The sequence below is a fragment of the Bombus pascuorum genome, chromosome 5 (assembly GCF_905332965.1).
Source record: "Bombus pascuorum chromosome 5, iyBomPasc1.1, whole genome shotgun sequence".
NCBI lineage: Eukaryota > Metazoa > Arthropoda > Insecta > Hymenoptera > Apidae > Bombus > Bombus pascuorum.
The window spans coordinates 2169667-2196395 of NC_083492.1; the positions used below are offsets into that span (position 1 = coordinate 2169667).

General features: G+C 38.3%; 2 protein-coding genes across 12 annotated transcripts; one reads left to right on the plus strand and one right to left on the minus strand.

Annotated features, from left to right (window-relative positions):
• Window positions 1-488: 488 nt before the first annotated feature.
• On the minus strand, window positions 489-17068 carry LOC132907548 (rho GTPase-activating protein 21). Of its 10 annotated transcripts, XM_060960743.1 has the most exons (24): window positions 16667-17066; window positions 16069-16579; window positions 14295-14356; window positions 13346-13561; window positions 12350-13265; window positions 12130-12216; window positions 11446-11733; window positions 11253-11324; window positions 11026-11146; window positions 10712-10819; window positions 9854-9965; window positions 9666-9749; window positions 9230-9442; window positions 8724-9131; window positions 8440-8604; window positions 7979-8359; window positions 7723-7870; window positions 7476-7597; window positions 6382-7296; window positions 6116-6260; window positions 5704-5764; window positions 4038-4465; window positions 2584-2885; window positions 489-2451 (listed from the first exon to the last, which is right to left on the minus strand). In XM_060960743.1, the coding sequence occupies exons 3-24, from the start codon at window positions 14343-14345 to the stop codon at window positions 1474-1476; spliced, it is 6321 nt and encodes a 2106-aa protein (XP_060816726.1). In that variant the 5' UTR covers window positions 14346-14356; window positions 16069-16579; window positions 16667-17066; the 3' UTR covers window positions 489-1473. The 10 variants fall into 10 exon arrangements, with proteins under 10 accessions (XP_060816726.1, XP_060816733.1, XP_060816728.1 ...); XM_060960750.1 differs by having other exon boundaries at window positions 13346-13557; window positions 16069-17066; XM_060960745.1 differs by having other exon boundaries at window positions 11026-11143; window positions 16069-17066.
• An 833-nt stretch (window positions 17069-17901) lies between these two features.
• LOC132907550 (zinc finger protein 91-like) lies at window positions 17902-26712 on the plus strand. Of its 2 annotated transcripts, none has more exons than XM_060960760.1 (24): window positions 17902-18633; window positions 18707-18825; window positions 18900-19193; window positions 19344-19478; window positions 19606-19770; window positions 19922-20053; window positions 20148-20291; window positions 20365-20482; window positions 20584-20726; window positions 20831-21065; window positions 21152-21221; window positions 21311-21446; window positions 21565-21704; window positions 21773-22156; window positions 22326-22560; window positions 22647-23034; window positions 23150-23262; window positions 23358-23624; window positions 23702-23982; window positions 24109-24280; window positions 24418-24530; window positions 24604-24871; window positions 24963-25239; window positions 25328-26712. In XM_060960760.1, exons 1-24 carry the CDS (start codon window positions 18528-18530, stop codon window positions 26452-26454), a joined length of 5562 nt encoding a protein of 1853 aa, XP_060816743.1. In that variant the 5' UTR covers window positions 17902-18527; the 3' UTR covers window positions 26455-26712. The 2 variants fall into 2 exon arrangements, with proteins under 2 accessions (XP_060816743.1, XP_060816744.1); XM_060960761.1 differs by having other exon boundaries at window positions 18900-19184.
• Window positions 26713-26729: the final 17 nt, after the last annotated feature.

Here is a 26729-nt window from a genome sequence, read left to right on the forward strand (position 1 = left end):
TTTACGTATTCGTAACAAAATCGCTACGTACGACCTTTCGTTAACGGACGATTGAATTCTTGCAAGAATCGTGCCTCGTGTTGTTTTCTTGGTGCGTTTAAAGCTGTCTCGGTTCGTATTACGTTCATATTCCTTGGATCGATCGAAAAATCAATGCGAAATGTGCAACAACGAGTTTGAAAATGGAAGGCAAATAGATACGTAAGACTACGCGCGCCATCTACGTTCTTTTTGGAGAAAAAATTTGGCGGTTCCAAAGGTATGTACTGGCTCGGGGCGAGTCAATAATTGTCAATTATTTAACTTATTCGCTTCGTTTGGATTGAACGCACGTCGAAACCACTTCTAAACGCATTTAACTACGGCTAACCTTACTTGTCTTACTTGCTTCGCCAAATGAGAGGCAGTTTCGTGGATCAACCTCACACTGTCCGTATATGCGTATATCGTTTAAATTTATGCGGATGAAGATTGAAAATACCTACTAATTAACAAGTTGGATTGGTTTTTAATTTAGCAATATATAAGATTTATTTACAAATTCGATACCGTGTACTCGTAGATAATACATTGTTGTTTCAATTCTAGGTATCTTGCATATTCAATAAATAATAGTATCACGATTGTTACGGATTTAAAATAAATATCGCTTTATCGCCGATCTACAGTTTCATTCGTTACGTACTTACATTCGTGTCTATAAGTATTTACAAGTCTAAGAAAATCTTATAAATCTAAGATTGTCAGGCTCGTAAGCTGCCTTGCACGATCTTACCTTACATGGTCTTATCGATCGATTACGTTCAATAATAAAACCACGTTTGATCAAATAAAAGAAATACCACCACGTTCGCGTTCGTGTTAAACGTACAAAGAAATCCAGTCTGTATACGGGTATATAATCGGTGAAACGAGTATTACTCGTTCTGGGTAAATGAGCAACGTATATCAGCGAATCGTTGCCATTCTGGAAATACATACGTCTAAAATAGTATAGACAGGATGATAAATGTCGATGAAATTGACCGACATCACACAGCCGATGTGTATAATCATATCGTATTCGGTTACTCTAATTGTAAGAAATAGAAAACCTATGGGTTACAACGCTTGTTCCGATATTAATCCGATATTACGTAACGCTATTAAGAGTGGGCAATATACATACGCACCAAATGATGCCACATACGCACACCACTTCTACAACATTCAGAATTATAATTTTTAATTACACGCTATATAATCTATGTACATATACGTTATATGTACAAAAAATTGCACACAATCGCGCTCGGGTTACTAGTACGGTACGTAAATAATTGACACGCTGCGATGTAAAAAGAGAAACGTCGCGTCTCGGTGCTCGCGATAAACGAAATATCAACGTTCACGGTAATTTCTTTTCGTTTCATACGCTTTGACACCTGTTGCTTCTTCGTTGCCCCTTACCTTACAGGCTGTACGTCGTGTTCGTTACACGTGACTCTCCAGAGGTACTTTAAACACTTTAGAAGTCAAGCTGGTATCCGGTAAAGACTGTGGACGAGCGTTAGTGACGTTAAAAACGACGTTACTCGGGCCACGAAAACTGACCTCGATGAGAAAACTAGTATCGGTAAGACCGATACGACCAGTACTTAAATCCGGGGAACTTGTTCTCAATTGACTTTTCTTCGGTCTATATTCGTTTCTCACCACTCTTTCAGCCTCGACTTGCAGTTTATTATCCAACCAATGTACTTTGTCGAAATCCTTGGTACCGCCTACAGTGTGCCTGCGCTTGATCGATCGTTCGGGCATACCATTTTTTCGTTTTAATTTCGTCGCACTATCTTTTCTAACGGATTGTCGTCTCTTGCTAATATTACACTCAGTTTTTTCAGTTTTTGTCAGCGACTCCGATCGCTTTAATTTACTGTTCGGAGAATCGGATCTTTCCGAATGCTTGTTCAAACTTTCAGAGCGTTTCAACTTGCCATTGGTCGGGGACGAGAGCCTCTCGACAGAATGTTTGTTCAAACTTTCGGACCTCTTCAACTTGGACGAGGTATTTTCAGATCTCTTATTTAAAGATTCAGATCTCTTGAGCCGCGATCTGACTTCGGAATTCGTCAGACTTTCAAATTTTTCGAGCTTGTTCGAATAATTCGCTGAATCGACATCGTGTCGAAAATCTTTCACATCGTCGATCGCTTTACCACCATTTTGCGCCAACACCGATGTTTCCTTCTCGTGCCTACAGCATTCTTGCGGTTCGTTCGCTGCTAAACTTGCTTCGTAAACCGTCGCCGTGGTCGTTGTTTCCTTGCTCGATCGCAATTGCTCTTGTTTCGGTTCGACCCTTTTTCGTACGTTAGCGCTTCGATCATTATCCGGCATATCGGTATTATCCGGTCGATCGACGCTGCTATTCTCTGTTACCGATGAATCCGTATCCTTTTCCGGAGCATCCTGCGCATGAGTAAAACAACCAATGGTATGAGTAAGTGAATATACCTGCGCATATGTGCTATGGATGCTATACGATTACACTAAATTTTATTCAATTTCATTAATTCGCTTTGACTTGGAGTGTATACTTGCATTTTTTTGACGAACGTATTGATGCTTTTCGATAGATGTTTTATGGAGGCTCGGATCCCGATAGCTTTCAATCGAGCACGATCGAGGACAAGCTGTTTTGTGTTCTTCTTTCTCTTCTCGTAACCCTCCTCCTCCTCCTCGTTGATTTCGCAAGTTTTGCGAGTCTCGCGTTATCGCAGCGTCCTCGTCGCTGAGAGACAGATTCTCCATAGCCGATCCACGAATCGTTTGATTCGACGAGTTTACCAGGGACTTCCATTTACGATCGAACGTGGTCGTCAAGCTGGTCAGCAAATCGCTACCTGCAATTCAATCGATTCGCTTTAATAGAAACACGTTCGTCTTACCGATCACGATGATACCTGTGTATATTAAATCGGAAGCGAACGGTTCAACGAGAAACACACACAAAGCATCGAACGATGGTCGTGATTGTCCTCGACCGCAAAATAAAATTATGGTCGTTCGCGTAACAGCAAACAACGAGCGTGATAACGAGCTTGAGCCGTTCGTTAGAAAGGCATCGTTATGTGGATGAAACAGCAACTACAAGTCACAATTTGCGTAAACTGCATTTCTATCGTCGTTCTTGCTACGCGGTATTACTGCCAGCAACTGATAACGATTGGTCAGTATCAAAAACTGTCGTATATCCGTTTAACCCTTCGCTACTCTCATCTTGATATTTTCTTCGATTTCTGCTACCCCTCGGCATGTCGCATCGAATACGATTAAACCACGATGATACCTCGATCGATTAGCAAATCTTAATTGAAGCGAAGAGCAGACGCAACAAAAGTACGACACGCAGGGAAACAACGAGGGGAAAGAAGAAGAGGAAACGAAGGGAACGGAGGAAGAGATAAGGGGAAGAGAAGAACGAACGAAGAAATGATGTAAAACAAAAGAGAAGGAAGGAAAAACACAAATAACGTTGAGTATTACCATCTTGCCATCTTCAATGCGTATAGAGATCAAATAAACAAATGAAAAGAATATCGTGCAGCGATGAGAAAGCATCGAATAACGGAAAATGCAATTTCTTTCTTCCTCCGGTAGCGACAATCTAGAACTTGGAAATATTAGGAAAAACAAAGAAAAAAAAAAAAAGAAAAGAAAGAAAAAAGGAGCAATAATCGTAGCACGTATAGTGATTTTGACAGATAAGAAGTATCTTTATCGAAAGCAAAGAAGGATAATATAGACAGACAGCCAGACGGATAGACAAACAGCCAGCCATCGCGATAACCAACGGAGCGTTCGAATGACGGAGATGTCATGAGCGAAAGTGACAGAGATAAAGCGATAAAGATAAATAAGACTCGTAGTAGATGATAGATGTTAACGTGCGTTTAGCAGAAATAAAGAGTGTAAAGCCATTCGTGTGAGCGAGTCACAACCATAGTCGAGCAGTTTACGACTTGGTATTCCTATTGGCAGACGAAGTAATTTACCTCGAAGGAACCTGTTTATAGTCTTGGAAGACAATCCGGCCCCTGAGCCCGAAGACACCCCTCGCGGTGGTGACTGCTCGACGGGCTCGATAGGCTCCGAGAATTCGGAGGGCTCCGAGGCCGGTGATACTCCCGAGGAGGATGCGATGGGTGTCGATGATCGTTGCACAACATCGATGTCGGCTGCGTCTGACACTGACACTGACCCTGGCACTCGCATTCGCCCTGGCATCGGCATCGACATTGGCATTGGCATTGGTATTGGCATTGACATCGGCATTGATATTGGCATTGACATTGGTATTGACATCGGCATGGGCATTGGCATTGACGATGGGCCCGGTGTCTTCGTGGCGGAACCAGAGGGGCTTGCGGTACCATGTAGGTGAGACGATATGTACCACCAGAAACCGGGATTTGCCGTTTGCCTAAGAGTGTTCAACGCATTCGCATCGTCATAATCGACACCCCATCGAGAACATGTACTAACAGCTTCTGGCAGTGACAAACGAGCAAACCATCGAACGAACACGAAAGCGAGGAGTCTGCCCCTGCCCCTCTTCCACACTTTTACACCCTCTCGGCTTCTTTCCTTCCGATCTTCCAATCGATTACAGATCGATCTACCTCTAATATACCTTCCTCCATACAATCTATTTCCTCTTTAATTTTCTTTCATTCGACACCACCTTTTTTGTTTCGCTGTTTTGTTCTTTACTCTTTCGGTTCGTATCCGACTATCGCGTATTCGTATTGGCGATCTTTCACTCGGCTTTACACGTCTCTTCTCTCGTATTTAATATTACTAATTGAACTCGCGCAAACACGCACGCATGCACGCACGCACACACGCGCAAACAAACAAACACGCGTACACGCATACATTGTAAATAGGATTTTATCGTGTTCCAGAAAGACGAAAAAATAGAAAGGGAAATATAGAAAACTATAAAGATACTTTATACATTTAAGATATTGCACGGTCACATCTAATTACAGATACTATAGTAGATAATACACCGAGAGTTTAGGTGAGACTCGTTCGAAGAACGAGCAGGAGGCAGTTTCAACGCCAAGATCAAAAGCGAACAATTCAGCGAGCAAGCGATCAAGCTGCGGTACCCGACGAATAGTCCTGTTTTTTCTTCTTTTTTTTTTTGTTTTTTCGACATTGTCGTCTTTAGTACGTTACATGCAGATGCGAAGAAAAAGCTTTCAACGTCTGATTCGAGAAAAACAAAATATAAGATTGATAATCACGGTGTGCACGTTGAAACTTATCTCAATAGCGCACAACTGATTAATCGATCAAGCTTAATCAACTTGACATTCGATATTAATAGAAACAGAGCTAGTTATACATATTAGCATGCACGAAACGAAAAAAAAATAGAAAACAATTTCGTAGCAAGGTGCTTTTGATCTACATAAAATGCAATGTGCCATCGTTACCCGATTGTATCGTCGGCTTTTCGCGAAAATATTATAATATCGAACAAGAGCGAGTAATGGAAAAAAGAAAGAGGGAAAGAAGAGAAACAACAACCTCGAAATATCTGTAGAAAGATATAAAGTTAAAGAAAATAACCGTATGCATCTATCGTGCAATATCGGACGGTTACTCGTAAAGATCTCTTAAAGAGTAGAAAGAACAAATAAAGAGTACCTAGAAAGCTTTTTGTTAATGGTCAGAATCTTCTGAGTCCATTGTAGAAAACAAGATCCAGCTACACTCACCAAGAGCGTCGGAGAAGCAACGTTAGATAGAGAAAAATATAAAGAGAATAAATACATAGATAGGATGAGAGTTAACGTTTCGTGATAATCGTCAGTGCCGGAACACTTGACAACATTGATATCGCGCACGTATCGCGTGTTCGTTTCTTTCGACTACTTTCGTATTTTGATAATTAAGAATAATTAAGGAGGATCAACCAACAACAAAATATACACCCAGGAGATTCAAAGACAAGCTTCACACTATAGCTTTCGGTTTAGGTTCCAGTTTAAAAAAATAAAACAAGGATATGGACACAATACGAATATCACAGGAAAGTAGTTGATATATCAATACTAACCATCGTCCGAGACATCACTGGAAAGAGGTTTCCGTTGTTGATTGGTCGGTGAAAGCGACGACTGAGAAACGTTGTGTGTTTCGTGCAGAGAATCCAAACTGCCATAACGAATTGGCGGTAGCGTCGTAGATTTTTCCAGTGATTGCTATAAATTTCAAGAAACCAGTAATAATGGTAAAATAACAGGTGTCTTGTTATATTCGCAAATATTTGTTCTTTGAATTGTAATCGAACTGCGATCAGATTCGAAATCGATGCAATCTTACCTCCGAATCGGTTTTCAATTTCTTTATGATAGTGTTCGAGACGTTCTCCGAGGGCAGAATCGTAGCAGGTTCGTCCGCGAGTTGCGATACTCGTCTAACGGGCGTGGGTTGTTGTTGCACAGCTATAGATAAAGACGGCATTCGAGCAGTGGATCGGGAACCGATATCGAGGAAAGATTTATCGGCAAGCCTGTCGTTAAAACTAGAAAGTCTCGTTGTGGATGAAAGATAAGTAGTAGGTGTTGTCACAGTTGTGTCTACTATACTGTCGAGCAGATCGTCGCTTTCCATTTCACGTTTAGCCAATTGCCATTCCATCTCGATTCTCCGTCTCTCTTCTTCTCTCCTTTCAGCTTCGCGTCTTTGTCGATTCCGATCCCTCTGTAACATTGCCTTTGTTTCCTGTTCAAATCTTCGTATACGTTCTTGAGTAGACGCGCTCAATCCAGCATATGTTCTTATCGTAACCTCGTCGTTGCTTTGTTTGGTGTCGTTCGAAGCGCTGGAAAGCGTCGAACTTGCATCGAAACAGCTCAGGCCAGTCTCGCTAGAGAGTCGGGAAGACTCTGAAGCCGACGAGACGGCCGAGCGATGAGTCGGTTGAATCGATGGAACCGACTCTACCATACGATTTAAATATCTGTTCGATTTCTCCGAAGAAACATCATCGTGACTGTTTAACGTGCAATCACGGTTATTAATTGTGCAATCAGCTATGACATCGGAACCACCGATACTTGCGCTAGTAATCGCAGTCTGATCAAGCGTCGGTGACCGATCGCATCGATCGATCGAACGATTCGACTGATTCTGACTTTCGTGCATTAAAACGATCTCACTGACCGAACATTGCCTCTCGTTCAATGCCATACTTCGCCGATTTTGAAGGTTTTCTGCTTCTTGTTTCATCCTCAGCTAAATATGAAACAAACGCGATATTGCAACAGTTAGAATGCGTTAATACGCGTTAGTCTACGTAAGTGTACGTTAATGTAAATCGTAGCAAATCGTCACCATTTCGTTGTGGAAATTAATTAAATGAAATACAAGTACGTGTACAGTCAAACAGTTATATCTCTCGCATAAAACCAAACCTTATCGACTTCGTGAGATTCGTTGTCCGTCTCGTCTTGACACTTTCTTCTTCTTTGTATTTTACGATTAGCAGCGGATATAATAGATGATACAATGTCCTTGGCAGAAGCCATTTCGCGTCCTATTTCGTTCATACAAAATTTAAAACGAAATTAATGCATAGAAATATGAAAAATGTATCGTTGCAACGCAGAATCAAATGTATCGAAGAATAACAATCGAAAGTAGACCATTTGTAAATCGTACCTTCGACCTTCTGAATGTTGTTCAACAAGAGATTATGATTATTACTCGACGTTGTAGTCTCGATCTCGCTAGTGTCAGCTGGAAGACTGAGATTCACACTCAGTCGACTTAAATCGTCCAAATCATCGTCCGAAAAGAACCAATCGACCTATAACCAGGTGTTTAATCATCAATGCTCCAGTCGAGTGCCTCTATTTCATCGTTTCATCCTTGTTTATATGAACAGAACTAAAAATATCATAGATTAGATACATACGTTGTTTAATAAACTTTCAACAATTCGACACTGATGCGACATATCAGTAACCATAGTAACCATATTGTCTCTGGAACCACTGGCTCTAACTAACGTAGGACCAAACACAATGGCCAAATTCTTTGCCTCCATCTTATTAATCTCGCTATGTTCGACTATTCTTTTTAAATGAAACATCAAATACTTGAGAGTTTCAAAGTGATGTTCCGGAAGATCCCTGAGCAACTTCCTTATCGTTGTCATTCTTCTTTGAGGATCCTCGACTTTATCGGCATCGATAAACATAGGGTATAATTCCGCGGTGAGTAGCGAATCTGGCAGCTGTCGAAAGAACGACTTCAGAAGAGAAGATATTACGTTTACGTCGCTCCATCTAGGATCCTACAAGCAGCAAGATAAATCGAATAATCAGTAATGTAATAATAGAATAATCGTTCTGCACGACGATGTAATATTTTTACCTGGAGATTGATATTTTCGAATCCTTTGTTCACGCTGTCGGTTAAATGTGAAATAGCGGCAGTGTTACCGGGTACTCTATAAATACCGACTACTTCGAGACCCCTCGCTTCGACGATACTTGTGCACATTTCAACGATCAATGGCACGTATTCCGAGAAAGATGACTATTCGAGAACGAAAAAATTTAGTTTAGTCAATTAGAATATGAGTTTAGTAAAAAAGTTTGTCGTTAACCGAAGAAAATATAAGTAATAAAATAATAGAGAGAGATGAAAGCGATTACCGGTGGACAAAGTTCAAGCGGTACTTTGAATGTAGCACCCTCAGGTGGTAGTTGCGTTGTTGGCGAAGAAGGAGATCCCGTTTGTCCATGCATTTTCCGCAATTGTTTTGCGACCCTACCCTTCCATGTCTTGGTCTTTGGAGAAACCAAACTATCGTTCGTTTGACTCGGTTTTCGAGTCTTGTTTATCGGTGATTGTCCAGTCGGAGATCTGTTCCTAAACGAAGTTAATTTCTTGATGCCTTTATGTCCTGGAAGGGGGCTTAATCGCTGACCACCACTACCACTACCAGTCGACATTGTCATTGGACTGGCATTCGTGGTTGTTTGACAGGTTGAAGAACTGCTGGTTGGACCTGGAGTTTGCGGGACAGCTTGTTGCTTCAAAGTACTATTATGAGCAATTTCCTAAAATACAAAACAAAACAAAACTAACGGTTGAGTGACTTGTTACAAAGGCTACAATTTAATAAATGAAGATTACAGGTTGTAACATCTTAACTTACGGACGGTTTTTCAGCAGCAGCATGTTCGTGTAGAGCTCGTAGCCAAAGCGCCATGGACGCTGCGTCTTCGGTCTGTAGCAAAACTTCGGCGTTCGGATTTGCTAACCGTAATACGTGTTTACGTTTCGTATAATCCTCCGCGATATCTACAAGGGAACATCTCACGTCTACGCTTTGAGCTACATTTTCGCCGTCGCAGGATAACGAAGGACTCTAAAAAAATAATCAAAAACAAATGTATACATATATATCACATTTATATAAAAATTTATATCAAAGAGAAAAGTAAAGCCAAAGGTCTATCCCAAGCGGATAGGCAAGGACTGTAAATAGTAAATAATAATAATACACAAATTTTATTGATATAGATTGATATTGATATAGATTGTAATCTTAAATTTGATCAACTTGAAAATACATATTTCTTTTTGAATACCTGATTTTGACGATCCTTATAAAAGAAGAGAATCGGTCCGCGAAGAACACCCCATAGCTGTTTCCATGATCGATCGGAAGATCGCTGAAATTTAATAAAACGTAAGAAATGACATGATTAAATGCACCTTGTTACGTATATCACGATCAGTGAACCTGTATATATATATATAATATGTATATCATTACCTTGCCATCAAGTACAGTAAATTTGACATGTAAAGGTCCCTCTCGTTCCACTTGTCCGATGTCTTTTATAATGCCAGTCGCTGCTTCCCGGCCAGTACAAATAGAATTGCCGCTGAAAAAGTCCAGCGTACTTTCTTTAATACGATAACTGCCGACATACGTTTGTCTAGTTGATCAAGAAATCTCGTGATCAATTCTTTTTCCATATTAATCGTACACGGTAAGACTAGCGAAAAGAGCGAAAAGAGCGAAAGGGACGATAACAATGAAAAGAGCAAAAGGAGCGAATGCATTTGGACAATTTGGCGACGCGATTCTCTTTTCCTTCGTCTTTCGTTACCAACACTATCGATCATGGAATTCTATTTCCAACCAACAATATGTACCAGCTACAAACACAAATACAGCGAAGGTATGGGATGGAATTAATACGCGTTTCTACAAACACGAATGGTTAATGATTAGCGATTACTGTTGTTAGAAACGAAGCGGTTAAATCGAGCGATCAGTGTATTAATATGTTGCGCTCAATCGCAACCAGTAACGAGGAAATATACCATGTATTTAGGACACGTTTATAACGACAACGCGATAAAAGACAAGACGGTTGCGAAAACAGAATACACCATCTTTGTAATTGTCTCAACATGTACAGTGCAGAATTGAAAAGAAAACGAGCGGAAAGAATGCGGGCACCCGATCGATCGTAATACGTTAGGTCCACCTTGATCACATACACTTGCAGCGTATTACTCTAAAATTTGTATCGTCTGACGAGAGAAATTACTCCTCCTATCCCTCTTGCCCTTGTGTCATCCCGATAGTCTTCTTTCCAGTTCTGCATAGTACTATCCTCACCGATTAATATTTTTGTTTAAACTCGTCGATTGAGTCACTTCCTCGAAGATGCGACGCAGCGATGCTATATCGTTTGGAAGTAGCGGTAGCCGCCATCTCTTATGAATGCTGAAAATATGGACGGAGGCAGAACTTGATGTACACTCGCGAATGATCAACTACGATATACTACGACAGGCAAGTGATCCACACCCCAAACATCATAGAAAGACGCTATACCCCGTACACGACAGAGAGAAGGAGAAAGAAACATAGGTGGATAGACCTAAAGAAAAAAGCTTCTATGTACGATGGCAGCGATCTCCTCGACTTACCTTCTAGAAGTATGGGTAATAGGCTCCGAGTCGCTTAGTTCCAAATCACTGTCGACATGAATTCGTTCGCCCCAAGTCGCTTTCAAGTAGGATACCCTTCTTGTGGCACGATCTTCGTCTGCTGAAGAAAACGAACAAAGACAAATTTCTTTGGTGAGCAGATTGATTCGTTAAACTTATCGATACTCGATACTTGTACAAATATAAACGTAGATATAAATACATACCAATCTGCGTATTCTTTTGCCGCCTGAATACAACTTCGTTATTGTGCATATCATTATCCGATGGCAATACACCTTTGAATCACCCAAAATCATTAATTATACCTCTTTTAATCGATTATCTCAAATTAAGATGATGTAACTTCATGGAATTTTCAAAAGGAAAAGAAAATAAGATAACACGAAAAAAAATTACCAGATTCAGCTTTGATGATTTGCGCGTAACCATCCTGTTGTTGTCTTCTAGACCCTTTCTCCGCGATTTTCTCCTTTCCATCGCATATATTAGTCGCATCAACGTAAACACCATTGTCATTTCCGTTCGTATCTCGCTTTCGCTCGGTATCGTCCTGTCGTTGAAACCAGTGAAGTCTAACGGTATTTAACAAATTGCTCGTACTCGTAGATTCCCATGATTCAGCACTGTTGCTACGAATTCTCGGCCGTACTGTTTCCCCGTCTGTGATTCTCGGATTGGGTGTCTCTATATAAATCATGCGAAAATAACAAACCATTAGAGTACTTTTGAAATCGAAACAATGTCTCAAGTTATTAGTAAGTTTTTAATATCATGACGTCGAACGTACAAAAACGTGTATGCCTACGAAACAAGTAAACCTCGTGCTTGACCAGAGCAATGTAGCACAACATTAAAAGCTGTGCGACGGACACTGGAACGGTACAAAAACAATAGAGAGAGAGGTAGAGAGAGAGAGAGAGAGGAAGGAAGGAAGGACATGTGTATGTATGGAAGTAAGACTGATAAAAGGGCGGAGAAGGATTAAAGAGATGGGTGAATCAGTAAATTAGAGAATGAGTGAGAGAAGAGAAATACACCGGCACAAACACAACATTTAACTAAATCGACTCTCTCTTCTACCTTCTAACGAGTTATAGTTGCCCGGTGGTTCACAGTGGATGTGTTTGCTGCCTACAGGTATTACTCTGTTGCCTTTTAATCCGCTACCTAGATATTCACAGTAGTATATTAAGAGTGTACAATAATCAAAGAATTACGTCATTTTATTCGTAATCCCACGACAAAGGTATCTTTCGATCAGCAAAACAGAAAGAAGGAAGAAACAAATGCGAAAACTTACCACTATCCAAGGATTTAGTTTCCCTGGTTGGCACAGGTGGTACTCTTCTCGGTTCTTGAGCTTCGGCTTTCGATTCAAATTCCCTTCTTCTAACGGCAACGTTCGGCACGCTATGCTTAGTCGATAATCTCGACAGCTCGCTTTTGTAGAGGCTGATTCGATCACCGGTCGGTTCATCGTCGTCGCTTAATAATCGCCCTGACTCGAACTGTTTCGCTCGCTTCGATACGATTTGAAGTCCTTGCGGAAGTATCGGAAATTTATCATTTACCTTCTTTTCAGGTCCAGGAGACGAAGGCAGAGAAGAAGTACCATTTTTCGTATCTATCGAGTGCCGTTCACCGGGTAGTAAAGTACCAGCGCTTGCGATATTTTCGTGTATTCTCGTCAGGGTTCCAACAAAAATGTTCGATTTGGCGATGTTTCGTTGCAATTGTTGCTGATGTTTATCGATGATTCCTACACTGTCGTCGATCAGCTGTCGAGGTGAATCTTGATCTTGACATAGCGGTGTCGGCATTGAGCTTCGCGCGGGACAAACCCAAGACTGTCTCGTTCTTGGCGACAAGCTGGGAATCATACTGACTGATCTGCGTTGCCTGTGTCCGCTTCTCTCCGGAGAACGAAGACGCGGTCGTTGATTGGTTTCAGGATTGTGAGCAGTTTCACCGAAATATCTTTGCAAGATATCGTCCTCTTTGGAGACCACGAGAAGTCGTAGCCAGGGACCCGCCTGCTGGATACGTTGAACTACTTTCGCGTATTGCTCGCCGCGCGTTGGTCTTCCGTCCACAGAAACGACCCTATCCCCTGTACGTAAGCCTGCTTCTGCTGCTGGCGAATTTCCACGTACCTGTTTCACGAATATCGTATCCATCGGCTCGTCTATCCTCGTTCGTTCGTGTCCTGGTAGCATCTAATGGAAATTCATTTTCTATCAAAGGCGAGAACGTGTCGCGAGAACGAATCGAGTGGCGATTTTAAACGAATACTCACGCAACAGGACTCCGGTGGGTAAACGATAAAATGACGGAGGGTAAAGCCAAAACCATTTTCTCCGCGGCGCAGCAATAACGTTCTTGGACCTCTAGGTGGCGAATCGTACCGTTGAACGCCTCCCGTTGTTACTATCGCGCTAGCGATTGTCCCGACACCACCGCCTGATCCTGTTGGAAGCGTCGATACTGGAGGCGGTGACGAACCGTGTTCTATCTAAAAGAAATTCTATTCTTTCTCTTCTTTCTTCAACCTTGAACTTGAGACGAATCCTGCCCGCATACACAGGCATACATGCCATTCTTAACGATTTTACTTTACTTTGTTTTCAAGATATTGAAACGATCGAACACTGCAATCCCCTTTTTAACTCCCGCTCCTTGCTCTTTCTCCCCCTTTATAGACGTGTGTTCTGGTATCGGTGGATAAGAAGAAAGAAAAAAGAAGAAAGGTAGAGAAAAATACAGAAAGCAGGAGAAATGAACGGCAAAAGAGAAATATAGCGTCTTACCGATCAACTATAAGAACAAGGCATTAGCGTTGATGTTGCTTGCGACAGATCGTTTTTTCATTTATTATAACAACAACGAACAATGCGAGAGCAAAACATAATTCGAAGAAAAAGAAAGAATCGGTGAAGGAAAAAAGGAAAAAGAAATAGAAACGCGTATCGAAAAGAAAAACGCGGTAGAAAGTAACGACAGGCGGGCGAGTTGGTAATTTAAAAACATCAAGACATGTTAAGTGGCAGCAAAAGTTAATGAGTGTGAAAGCATGAAGTAAAAGATGTTGATAGCGAAGAAGCGCTTGGAAAAGCGCTCAGTGACTCGATCCTTTCAATTTCTTCCCTTCCCACCCTCGCGCTATGTCTGGAAAGTGCGCGTTTCCCAGCTTCGCTCACTAAAATAAACCGAATCGAAGTTTGGCACGATCGTTTGGTATTACGTACCGTGTGCGCCTGCCTAACCAACCGTTGGGAATTATTTCGGTCCTCAGCCATTGTGCCGTTTCCTGAAAACAACCGATAATTTAGCGTCATTGTACATTCGTATTACCAAAGTACCTTAAGTTGGCAAAGTGAAAAACATTGGCAATGCTATTTGCCATAATCGAGAGTTCAATCGTATTCGATTCTACGTCGTAATATTTATAGAACAAGCTGCTTTTTCAAAATTTCTCCGCATATTTACAATGTATGAAAGTTGTCTTATCAGTAGTATGCTTTTCCTTCCTAAAGTGTACTATACATATCGGAATTAATGTACACATGTATATGTACATACCTACATATATAGGTGCGCGCACATAGTACGGCTGAGCAGCGAACCATTCTACTTTCTCTGTAACGCGACATACTTTCTTGATATAATTTACTCAGGTCGGAATAATAATACGAAAAATAAAAAAAAGAAATATCTTTCATTGTCCCGCGTGATTTACTTATCCTCCATTGCACGAGAAAAAGGAAAATTGGTTCGAATAATTCGTTACGTCGATTTAACTCGATTATCTTGTAATTCTATAGCGCAGCGAGGTTAACTACAAAGTGTAACTACACATTAAACATTAAAGACAAAAATAACGGTGTTCCTCCTCTGATATCGACCATTCCAACAAAAACAGATTTTTCGATCTCAGCAGGAGTTAAAATAACAAATCGTATAACCTATTTTACATATGTAGAACGATCAAACACGTCCAATGTTTTTAAACGGCTTGATTTTCTCTTTATCCTACCACCGAACCTTATCGTATTTTAGAACGCCGCAGATATCATCGTTTCGTAGGCCATCGAGATTAACCGAAAACATCGCGTAGTTTTACGTATAAAAGATAGAAATTTTTTCATCGCGGTAGCCAATATGAAAGATTCTGCTGTCCTTTTCTGTTTTATCATTCACATTGGATATGTGTTTTTTGCGCGTTCAGAATACATTTTTCTCGCTAGCGTTTATATCTACATAAAATTATAGTATAGGGTAAAAGTTCTTTTCCTTTTAATTTTGTCCTTTCGAATAGAATCGAACTCGGTGTACGAATTATTTGCTCATTTTTTGAATTATGCCGACCGATTCACAGCCCTGATAAACGAAACGGTTCGACATTGTTTAATATTTACGCTCGCGATTATTATGATAAGCATACGATAAGAAACTAGGAATGCATTCGGCTGTTTTCTCTGAAGTTACGTTATTTCGCTGTATTAACGCAAACATATATATATATACAGTACACAGTTATCCTAATTCTTCAACAAAGTTTACATAGTACTGGTTCAATAAGTTTTTCAAACGACTGTAAAGTGTTTTCTTAAAGAGCACCCAACTTTGTTTGAATTTCTATCGGTCTTTTAAGAAACCAACACAATTTCCGTAAATATGACACGAATGCCAATCAATTTTTCTTCTTTACATAGATCGAGTATAAAAAAACACCGTCTTGTAACGTTAGTTCATCGATTTTTAGGCGACCGTATAAAATATAAAATGATGGATAAATGAAATAGCGTATATTATTGAAAGCAACACATGAGATTGCATATGTTTGAAAAATCAAACTGGAGGAAAGCAGGAAAGCAGAAAAGGAGAGGTGTACAGTGTACCTGAGTGTGATGTACACGCGCGAGCGCACGAAAGAGTGAGAGAGAGGGGGAGAGGGAGAAAGGGAGAGAGAGAGAGAAATGTAGCTACTACTAATACCTACATAGTACATCAAGTACACACCTTAAGTAGGAAGTGTCGTGCATCGAGTGTTCGCAACGCCCTTGTCGTTACTCCCTCGTTTTCCCTGATACAGGGATAAATTAATTAGGGATATCCCTTTGACTTTTTTCTTCCCTCTTAAAAAGTCCATCCACACCAACTATGCGCGGACGAATCGAAAGAAGACTTCGGTCGGTGTGCTTCTACGAAGATGCTCGCCATAAAAGATGTGTCGGCGGCAGACAATCTTCGTTTTCCAAGACATAATCTTCTTTGTGATGAACGTTTTGTCACAATTACCTTTTATATCGATGTATTTTCAAACGGACACATGGTCGTAAACAGACAATATATGTATACGTACAGCATATACATAATTATAAATAAGCGATACACGTATCCGTATGATCACTTTAGGATAACAATTACAGATCTTCTTCTCCTCTTGTTTTATATTTCGGAATAAACAATCGACCGTCTTCCATAAATGTACCTCATGTCAATCGAATCGACGCTTCGATTCACTCATTTGCTACAGATTAATCGAACAAATCTGTATAAACCATATCCGCTAATCTGATTTTCAATTCTCGCTAAATGCAACGATATATCGAATTACTTTAACGTATTTGTAGGGCCTTGGTACGAAAGTAATAACGTCCACGACACAGTACGATACTACACGGCACGGCACAGTAATATGGCGACCTAAGAGAATCGAGCACAGTGACGATAGTAAAGTTCGCAAAGATAGCCGTCATTGGAAATTGAGAAAAAGCAACCTCAAGAATATACTTTGCGATATTCTTGCACAATTTGCAAGCAATTTAATTTCAAGCCATTGTGAAAAAAACGTCACGAAACACTGCTTTTGTGCCCGCCATTATTCTAACCGTCTTCCTCTACTTTTAACATTTTCTTTCTTTCGTATTCTTTCCTCCTCTTTCCACCGTGAGCCATCCTCACTGCCCCACTAGTACGTAATACCGCTCACTCAGCGTTAGTTAACTCCCTTCTCTATCGTGCAATCCTCGTTTATCTCCTTATTTTTTTAACGTATACGTCCACGATCTCTGCGAACGACATCTATACGTTAAGAGTATTTGTACAGTCCTATACCGAGAATTGATAAAGATGCTGCCTATAACACTTTTCAACAAAAAAATATTTATTTTCTATTCTGCAATATCCACTGGGTGATCCTTATTAGAGTTGCTCGCCCTAAACACAAATCTGGAAGCAGAATTGCTCTATTATCGTCAATTTTTAAAAAACACACAATTTTGGACAAAAGTAAAATACAGTTACGTAAAATTTAGAGATGTTATAAGTTTCAAATTAGCTTTAGAAGATAAAGGAAGGTATCTAAATATGGAGGTATCCTGTATTTGTGGTTTTGAATGATTGTAAATGAACATCAAACTTTTAAAAACGCCAGAGTGCGTAGTTTCATTCATTTTAACCTCTCATATCGTAAAAGTATAGATTAAGTTGATTAAATCCGCTAGGAAAATTGAGTTATGCATTTTTCAAAAGAAATTCGAACATTTACGTATTATTTTCACATTTTTATGATTTTGCTCCATAGTATTGGATTCTATAGATATGTCTAAAGAAGAACGGTACTCATCTCTGCTTGATTCGCGAAAACAAGAAATTTACCGTCTTCCATGTTCATTTTTCACGAATCAAGTTTTTATTAACGAGATCTATGTATGATAAGTAATCATCGTGAAATGTACGACCATAGATAAAATAGAGAATAGACCTAATATGTAATGTTTTTTAGTATCCCATATTTTGGGAAGGTAACATGATCCTCTTATCATTTTTAAGACACATTATTAAAGATGCCACTATAATAGACGCGGAAGTAAAAATGCGGAACTGTAAAAAGGTTTCACGAAACGACACAGGGGTGAGGGAGGTATAAGAGGTACTGTACTGTTTTCTATCGCTACCGTTACACGCGTTGATACACTGTTTTATTTGTTATGCGACACGTTATAATACACGTGCTTAACTTTATAACTGTGTAGAGTCTGTAAAAAAGACCAATCAGGTGTGCAATCCTTCCAGGGAACTTCTTCCCAGTTCCCTTCTATACCTATCTTACATACTTGAATTTTTTTGAGGTCGGTATTTCAGAACACGAGACACAAAATCCCATATAATGTCAGGTCTATCTTATATTTTGTCAATGGTTAGTGATACCTATCATTCAAGTTAACCTCTCATATCGTAAAAGTATAGGTTAAGTTGATTAAGTCCGCTAGGAAATTTGAGTTATGCATTTTTCAAAAGAAATTCGAACATTTGAATTATGCCGGGACTTTCCTAGAGTATCTAATACAATGGGAAATCTTTGTGAATGTGCCTAGTGGTTCGGAATTGTGATCGCCGTTTTTCTCGTTATGCGCGATTGTATCTAAACAATTATTTTCTTTGCGAGTCGCATATCATTTTGAAATAGAGAAAAAATGTTGACGCGACACAGTGTAGTTACAGAATCTTCTTCACATGTCGATACAATACCTATAAATCTTGTTGCTACTGAGGATGGTCGAACGCTTCTAGCAGTAACTGGTAAGAGTCTGTGACAATAAAATTGGAAATGTTCGCAACAAACACTTGTAACGATTCATTCTAAACTTTGCAGAACATAAAGACGGTATGTTGGAAATTGTTGCAACTCCAGTTATGCTTGTTGGACAAAGTGAAGCAGCATCGCCACTAGTAGATGTAAAAAATTTTAATGGAAATCTAATATTACATTCGGTACATTGTTATCTTATGCTTCGTTATTTATCTTATAGAAGAAACTTTTATTTTTTAATTGTTTCCTATTTCAGCCTGTTTTTCAAATAAGCGTTGAAAATATCGTCAATGAGTCAGAACTTCAGCAATCAACACAAAATTTAGAGACTGAGCCTAATAACATTGATCAAATAAAATTACAATCAAGCAGAGAATTAACATGTAAGGAAACAGTTACACAAGAATATCAGTCTCTTTCTTCGAATGATTCAGTAGCTAGTGAAAAGGATGGAAAAATTTGTAAACAGAAGCCAGTTAATACATCTGTGAAAAAAAATAGCCCTGGAAGGCCCAGGAAAAACAAAGCAATTTCTTTGCAAGTAATTCAAGTAATTTTGAAATTGCTTACATTTTATTTTCCCTTATGTGATTACAAATAAATTATATGTGCAATTAATAATCCATTACATATGATGTATTAGTTCTTTCAATCGTTATATGGTATAAAGGTAACAGAGAATAAATTTGTTTTGCATTAGGATACAGATAATTTAACATGCGACATTTGCCACCAAGAATTTGGTAAACAAACATTATATCGGAAACATATGGAAAATCATGCAGAAGAAAAACCACATCGATGTCCGAAATGTTCTGCCTCTTTCAACGTGCCGGTAGTAATAATTCTATTCCTCTTCATTCAATGTTTCATTTGATACTTTCAACATTAATATATTATATAATGTAATGTATACTCTAGATAGAAATTTTTTTATTTGTTATTTTATGTTAATGTTGCAGACAAATTTTACACTTCACATGGCAACTCATAATACAGGTGAACCCAAATGTCCAGAATGTGGGAAAAAATTTGCGAGAATGGCCAGCTTAAAGTCTCATATGTTGTTACATGAAAAAGAAGAAAACTTATTCTGTACAGAATGTGAAGATGCTTTCTCGACAAAGGTCAGTATTAATATTAATAAACATTTTAATTACTAATTGATTGTCGTAATTCAATAAAGATAAGAAAATAAAAATGAAAATAGTTATTCTTTCGAAAATCAAAGGAAAATTAAAAATTATTGACGATATACTTTAATCTTGAACATTATAGACTCAGTTAGATGCACATTTAAAGCTACATGGGGAAAAGTGGTCGATTGAAGAAGTACGAAAATGTAAATTATGTAATAAACAGTTCAGTCAACCCGCCTTATATAGGCTTCATATTCGTGAGCACTATAGGGTAAGATGCTACCAGTGTCAAATGTATTCCAAGTGACGATTCCCAGAGGATTCCGGCAAGGTTGACGTAATTTGTATCACTATTTCGTCTTTAGTTGCAGACAAAAGTAGTAAAACAAACGAAAAGGGGGACAAAACACAAAACAATGTATAAGTGTACCATATGTTTGAAGTCTTTTCAAAAGCCAAGTCAATTGATGCGGCATATTAGAGTGCATACTGGTGAAAAACCTTTCAAGGTAACCTAATTTTCACTTCGTGTAATTGTATTTTTTGGATGATAAATGATCTAAATTTTGTTTAATTTCAAAGTGTACAGACTGCGGTCGTGCATTCACGCAAAAGAGTTCGCTGCAAATTCATACGTGGCAACACAATGGTATTCGACCTCATGCTTGTGAGTTTTGCAACGCCAAGTTTAGTCAGAAAGGTAATTTTTTACAATAACTGTTTACGATTGAATTTATTGCTATTTATTTATTCTTTGAGTCATTCCTACTACTATTTATACGTAAATATGAATACTTCTAGGTAATTTGAATGCTCATATAATGAGAGTTCACAATGTCCCAGAGGGAGAACCTATATACGGATGTAATTATTGTTCATGCGTGTTTAAAAAACTCGGCAGTTTGAATGGTCACATGAAACGTATGCATACCGATGTAAACGAGGTAATTTATGACCAAAATTATTACTTGACATGTCTCTCAGTTCATTTGTTATTAATGCTACAATGCATTGAAATCATTAGATCGATGTGCAATGACATTTTTAGGAGAATACCATTAATGACAATACTCATTCGAGTAATACCGTGGAGTCTGATATACGTGCAACAGTTGATAGCGTTATAACACAACTGGCATCTTTAGAATCCGACATTCATCAAACTACAGAATCGTCAAATTTCGAACCGCGTTTATTGTCGGAAAACGTAACGAAAAAGGATATTTTACAACAAGCATTGAAAAACAGTGGTCTTCCTAGTAAAAATAAAATTGCTTCTGAAGGTACGCATTACACTCGATAAACTACTAGATTATGGCATAATTATTTTTAATAACTAACTATGTTTTATTTATTGATGGTATATCAGAGATAAAGAAATTTGGAACTCGTGTTAATTTTGTAACATTATTGGATCGAGCGCCTGATGGTGATACGAGGTATCCGTTTTATATGTACCTAAAAGCAAGTGTATTGTAAAGAGCAAATAATTGATATAAATCGTTTTTCCTTCCTGCTATTTCTTTAGAAAATATTTGACAATAAAACAACGATGCGTAGGAAACGTGAGATGGTACGCGTGTACATTTTGTCACAAAGAATTCAAAAAACCGTCAGATTTGATACGTCATTTGCGTGTTCATACGCAGGAAAAGCCTTTTAAGGTACTTATATGTACACATTAAAACATTTTTTTACATATCTTGAGGAGATCTTTTCTTACTTACTTTATCTTAGATCTTTTTTTTTTTTTTTGACATTTATACTTATTTGTATCTTTAGTGCACCCACTGTTATCGTTCGTTCGCTTTGAAATCTACTATGATAGCACACGAACGTACGCATTCAAGTGTTAAACGTTACGCTTGTGGTTCCTGCGAGAAAGCATTCGTGTGCCATAGTAGTTTAATTGCACATACTAGGTAAGTGATCGTTACATTTTTTTCTTATAATAGAATTGGATGACTTGCAAATAAGCCTTTTATAATAGATCGCATGCAAAATCCGAAAATTGTTCAAATAAAACCATTGACAATGATAAGGACCCTGACACATATGCAGTAATTGATGCTGACATTTATCCTACTGATCAATTGAAAAATCAAATAAAGGGTAAATTAAAATTATCACCAGAAGTAGAAAGTTTAGTACCTCAAGTTATCTTGCAAGAACCGTTGGTAATTAGTGATACAGGAAATAAAATTTCCGTGGTATCTTCGGGAAAGGAAAAACGTGCTTATGATACGTCTACTGATCAGGCCAGACCCCACAAATGTTGGATTTGTCAGGCGGCATTTAGAAAAATCAGTCACTTGAAGCAACATCATCGCCGCCACACGGGAGAACGTCCATATAAATGCACAAAATGCGATAGGTACATGCGCAAATATTTTTTTCCGATTTATTATCTCTCCTCTTTCTTCCTTTAAAACATGCATCTAATAAATTTCTTTTTTACCTTGTTTTTTCTTTTCTTTTCGTGCACATAAATTGTTAACAAGAGTATTATTCAACAAGTAATAAATCGTTTTAAATCGTTTCAGGAGATTTACATCGAATAGTGTTCTAAAATCGCATTTGCATACTCACGAAGATTCGAGGCCATACGGCTGTTCTCTTTGTAATGCGAAATTTTCTACACAAAGCAGCATGAAAAGACACTTGGTTACTCACAGTAATAAAAGACCGTTCATGTGCCCTTATTGTCACAAGACTTTCAAAACTTACGTCAATTGTCGGAAACACATGAAAATACATAAGCATGAATTGGCACAACGGGTATAGTATCTATCACAGAAGAAAAGAAAACAAAAATTGGATTCGTCATTAACGATGAAACGTTATGTTTTTTTCTGAATTCGTAGCAATTGGAACAACAGAAAATCAGAATACAAGAACAAGCTTCAGACAAGTCAAATATGAAGGAAAGTTCTAAACAAGAAACGGCTCTTGAATCGTCTTCCTCCTCTTCTGCCTCTATCACTACTATTAATTCCACTATTACCAGCAACATCTCCATCACTACCACTGCCACTACCAATACCACCCCTACCACCGTCACAACTTCCTGCTCTTCTACGTTTTCAGATAATCTTGCACTTTCTCGTCTTGGATCGGTTGAATTGTCATTTCAATCGCAGCTCGGATCAGAGCTTTCACAAGCTTTTCCCGAGTTTCAAAATATAACTGAAGGAAAGGAAAAAATAAGACCAGTTTTAGCAACAAGTTGCGATACTACAACGTTTATTAATCGTATGTTTCAAATTCGTATGCGTGTTATACGTATCAGGAAATCATATTTTTTTATTTTGTATAAACTTGATAATCTTGTATGCACTTTTCTCTCCTTTTGTTTTTTTATTTTTAGAAAATGTAGCGGGAATAGCTGTAACAAATCTTGAAAATTCATCAATATTACAAGCTGATGAAGCTGGTTCAGTCACGTTGCCCGTTTATTCTGGCGATCAAACACTTACACCGGTATTGTATATCATAGCGCCAAGTTGTCAGTAAATAAAGTAAAAGCAGTTCGTTGTAATTACTCTTCGCCATAAAAATCTGTTTTGTTTCGATAGGAAAGTATACGAGAAATAGAAGAAACTTTGAATCAACAGTTTTTTAATATCGGTATGAATCTTAACCTGGGAGGTAATCACTCGAGACATTCGAGTAGTACAAATACGAGTGATTTTAATCATATGAAAGAACAACAGCAACCTGTATTAAATGTTATATATGAAAATAATAATAACAGTAACTGTAATAGTAACGTAGAATCAGCTGGAGAACATGTATTTTCGACACAATTAGATTCATTTGAGATGGACCATATTACTTTGCAAGTAAGATAAAGATTTCTTTTTCTATAAACTATCTTCGTTACAGAGAATGTGAAACCAATAAAGATCTTATCTGTTAGTCGGATACTGAAATTGACATTGGACTAGATACAAGAAATTCAACTAATATGGCTAGTATACTACCTAGGAATGTAAAAGATGAACATCGTGTTTCTGTTTGTGTTACGACACCAGATAGCATAAATATTGAACAATCAGAAAAGTCTGGTGTGCAAGCGGTTGTATTTGTTTCCCAGCCAAACTTCTCCAAAAAAGAAAATATAACAAATGAATTTACTGTAGAAGAAACCCAGAAGAACAGTATTCACAAACAATGTATAATCAACCCGATATTCTTTACGTAAGTTTTTGTTAGTTTCTTTTCTCAGCTGTCTACCATCTCTACATATATGCTGTTCTAATATATGTATTTATCGCGAACAAATCAGAAACAATTACAGTGAAAACAAATATTCAATTTGCGTAGAGAAGACTTTCGGGGAACATCGCAAGATTTCAAGATTCAATCGAATATGCACGCTTTGTCATCCGATGTTCCAGAAATCGTTAAAACCGCTACGGGCAAAATATCCCGTGGACAATCTCTATTACAGTGTCACATGTGTAGCCAACAAGGATTCACGACAGTTGGTTTAAAGGTAAATATCTTAAAATAAATAATAGATGTTTTCTTTCTTCTCCTAGTTGTTATTTTCCGCTAATTCGGTCGGTGTGTGCTCTCCGTCATATTTGTTGACGTTGTCAAAGTTTACTGAAGATATTTTTTTGGTGTAAGGAACATTTGACAAGCCATCGCGGAACGAAGGAATACCAGTGCACAGAGTGCTCTTCTAAATTTTACACAAATGGTGGATTAAATAGACATTCGAAGATTCATGTTGTCAAGCAGTGAGTGTCGAAACAAATGTTACATTGACACGAATTATAATTGATTATTGTACTCTGTTATGTTTTCTTGTAGACCATTTAAATGTTTATCGTGTGAGAAGCAGTTCAACAATAGAATCCAATTGCTATCACATAGTAAAATTCATGAAACTTCAGTATGGAATGCTTCAGGGATAAATGATAATTCAGATAATTCGTCGTTTTTATCGGAAGTGCATCAACCACGGATTGCAAATGATCATTCACCATTACATAATATTATGATAGAACCCGATTCTGCCGTTTCTGAGAAAGTTCTGTTGGATACAGTAGCTGAAAAAGAAGTAATGGATCAAGTGGAAGTAAGTTTCTTATTAATTGTTGCTACGTTGTGAAGCAAAACGGAGCGCTGACAAAGGATTATTAACTGAATTTTTTTTATACGTAATATAGATTTTGCTGGAAAAGAAGGAACGAAAAGAGTATACAAACAAATGTAAATATTGTCCGAAAACTTTTCGCAAACCAAGCGATCTTATAAGACATGTACGCACACACACAGGAGAACGACCATACAAGTGCGATTATTGCAGTAAAAGCTTTGCCGTAAAATGTACTTTGGATTCTCATACAAAAGTTCATACGGGAAAAAAGACATTTCGCTGCCATGTGTGCAATAGTTTATTTGCGACTAAAGGTAGCTTGAAAGTTCACATGCGTTTACATACCGGTAAGTTGAGTAATTACTATTCAAATTTTCGTTCTCAAGTTCTCAAGTTTGTAAATTGTTTAATAAATTTTGATCAATGTTTGTGAAGGTTCAAAACCATTCAGATGTCCTATATGCGATTCGAGATTTCGAACATCCGGTCATAGAAAAGTACACTTATTGAAACATGCACGCGAACACAAAGATAATCCAAAGAGAAAACAAAAACATTTGAAGGTTGCAGTCATAGCTGAAGTAGCGTCTGATCTTGAGAAATGTGACGGAAAGGAAGAGAAAATGAATAATTTTGAGCCAAAGCAGCAAATAGCACAGGAACAGCAGCTATCACAGGCAGTTGCAGGATTAACCTCCCATTTAGAGGCATATAGTATTGAAACAGCTGCTTCCTGTTTATCTGATCAAATTAATTTCGACACAGAAGGTATCGTATCGAACAACAATCAAACGATTGTGTCTATAAACGAAAACAATCAGTTAGTTACGAATTTGCACTTTCTTCTGACAAATGGTCTTGTTACCATACAAACTGAAGAATCGTTGTTGTCACAATCATCTGCATCACCAGCTAACAATTCGCAGCATCGGTCGGCTGGGGTTCCCGATACTGGGTGTGCACTAACAACACCCAGCGTCGTATCTGATACTAACGAACAACATGCCAAGGATGAAATTCATATAGAACAAATGTTAAAAACGCCAACAAATAATTGTCTTTTAGCGATATCAACTGTGACACCTTCGTTGGAACGACAGCTGGAACCATTTTCAAAGGTGACTACGGAAGAAACGTTACCAGTAGTAACCAATAAACCGACGATTAAAGGGAATCCATCGAAAAAGGAATGCGACATTTGTGGGAAAATATTTACAAAACCGTATCAAGTCGAAAGACATAAACGAATTCATACGGGTGAACGACCATACAAGTGTGATCTATGTACGAAATCATTTGCCCAAAAGTCAACTCTACAGATGCATCAAAAACATCACACTGGCGATCGACCCTACGCTTGTTCGTACTGTGAATATTCTTTTACGCAAAAAGGCAATCTTCGAACACATGTTAAACGCGTACATCAACTGGATACTGTTGACATCAGGAAATGGAAACGTAACCGTCAATCCTTCCTACCCAAAACATCTCTTCAGGAAAACACGATCGAAGCTAAGAGTCTAAATTTAGACAACATATCGTTCGTAGAGCTGCTTAAATAGTAATATGCATCTGGTACAAAAACTATCATTTTACTTTTTAGTTAAATTTTATGCCTTTGACAAAAATTGTTAACTGCGATAGAATGTTGATTAAATGATAGAGACAATAATATTTCGACATTCTTATTTACGTTAATATTTAATGTGTTAAATAATTATTCGATGCTATCTCGCAAATAAATATAATCTGTCGTCGCATCCAATGTATAAAATGTTCGCCGATTTATATGAAAGCAAAAATAAATTTTTAACGTGTAATTTCGTTTTAATATTAA

Bases quoted from the DNA above. Each gene is read 5' to 3' on its own strand.
- LOC132907548 (XM_060960743.1), bottom strand. From the start codon at position 14,345: ATGGCTGAGGACCGAAATAATTCCCAACGGTTGGTTAGGCAGGCGCAC. The intron at 12,217-12,349 runs GTAAGTTTTCGC...GTGAATATCTAG, and splicing joins AACTAAATCCTTGGATAGTG to GTAGCGGATTAAAAGGCAAC. The intron at 4,466-5,703 runs GTACTCTTTATT...GAACACTCTTAG, and splicing joins ATTAACAAAAAGCTTTCTAG to GCAAACGGCAAATCCCGGTT.
- LOC132907550 (XM_060960760.1), top strand. From the start codon at position 18,528: ATGTTGACGCGACACAGTGTAGTTACAGAATCTTCTTCACATGTCGAT. The intron at 21,447-21,564 runs GTACTTATATGT...TTGTATCTTTAG, and splicing joins CGCAGGAAAAGCCTTTTAAG to TGCACCCACTGTTATCGTTC. The intron at 24,531-24,603 runs GTGAGTGTCGAA...GTTTTCTTGTAG, and splicing joins AAGATTCATGTTGTCAAGCA to ACCATTTAAATGTTTATCGT.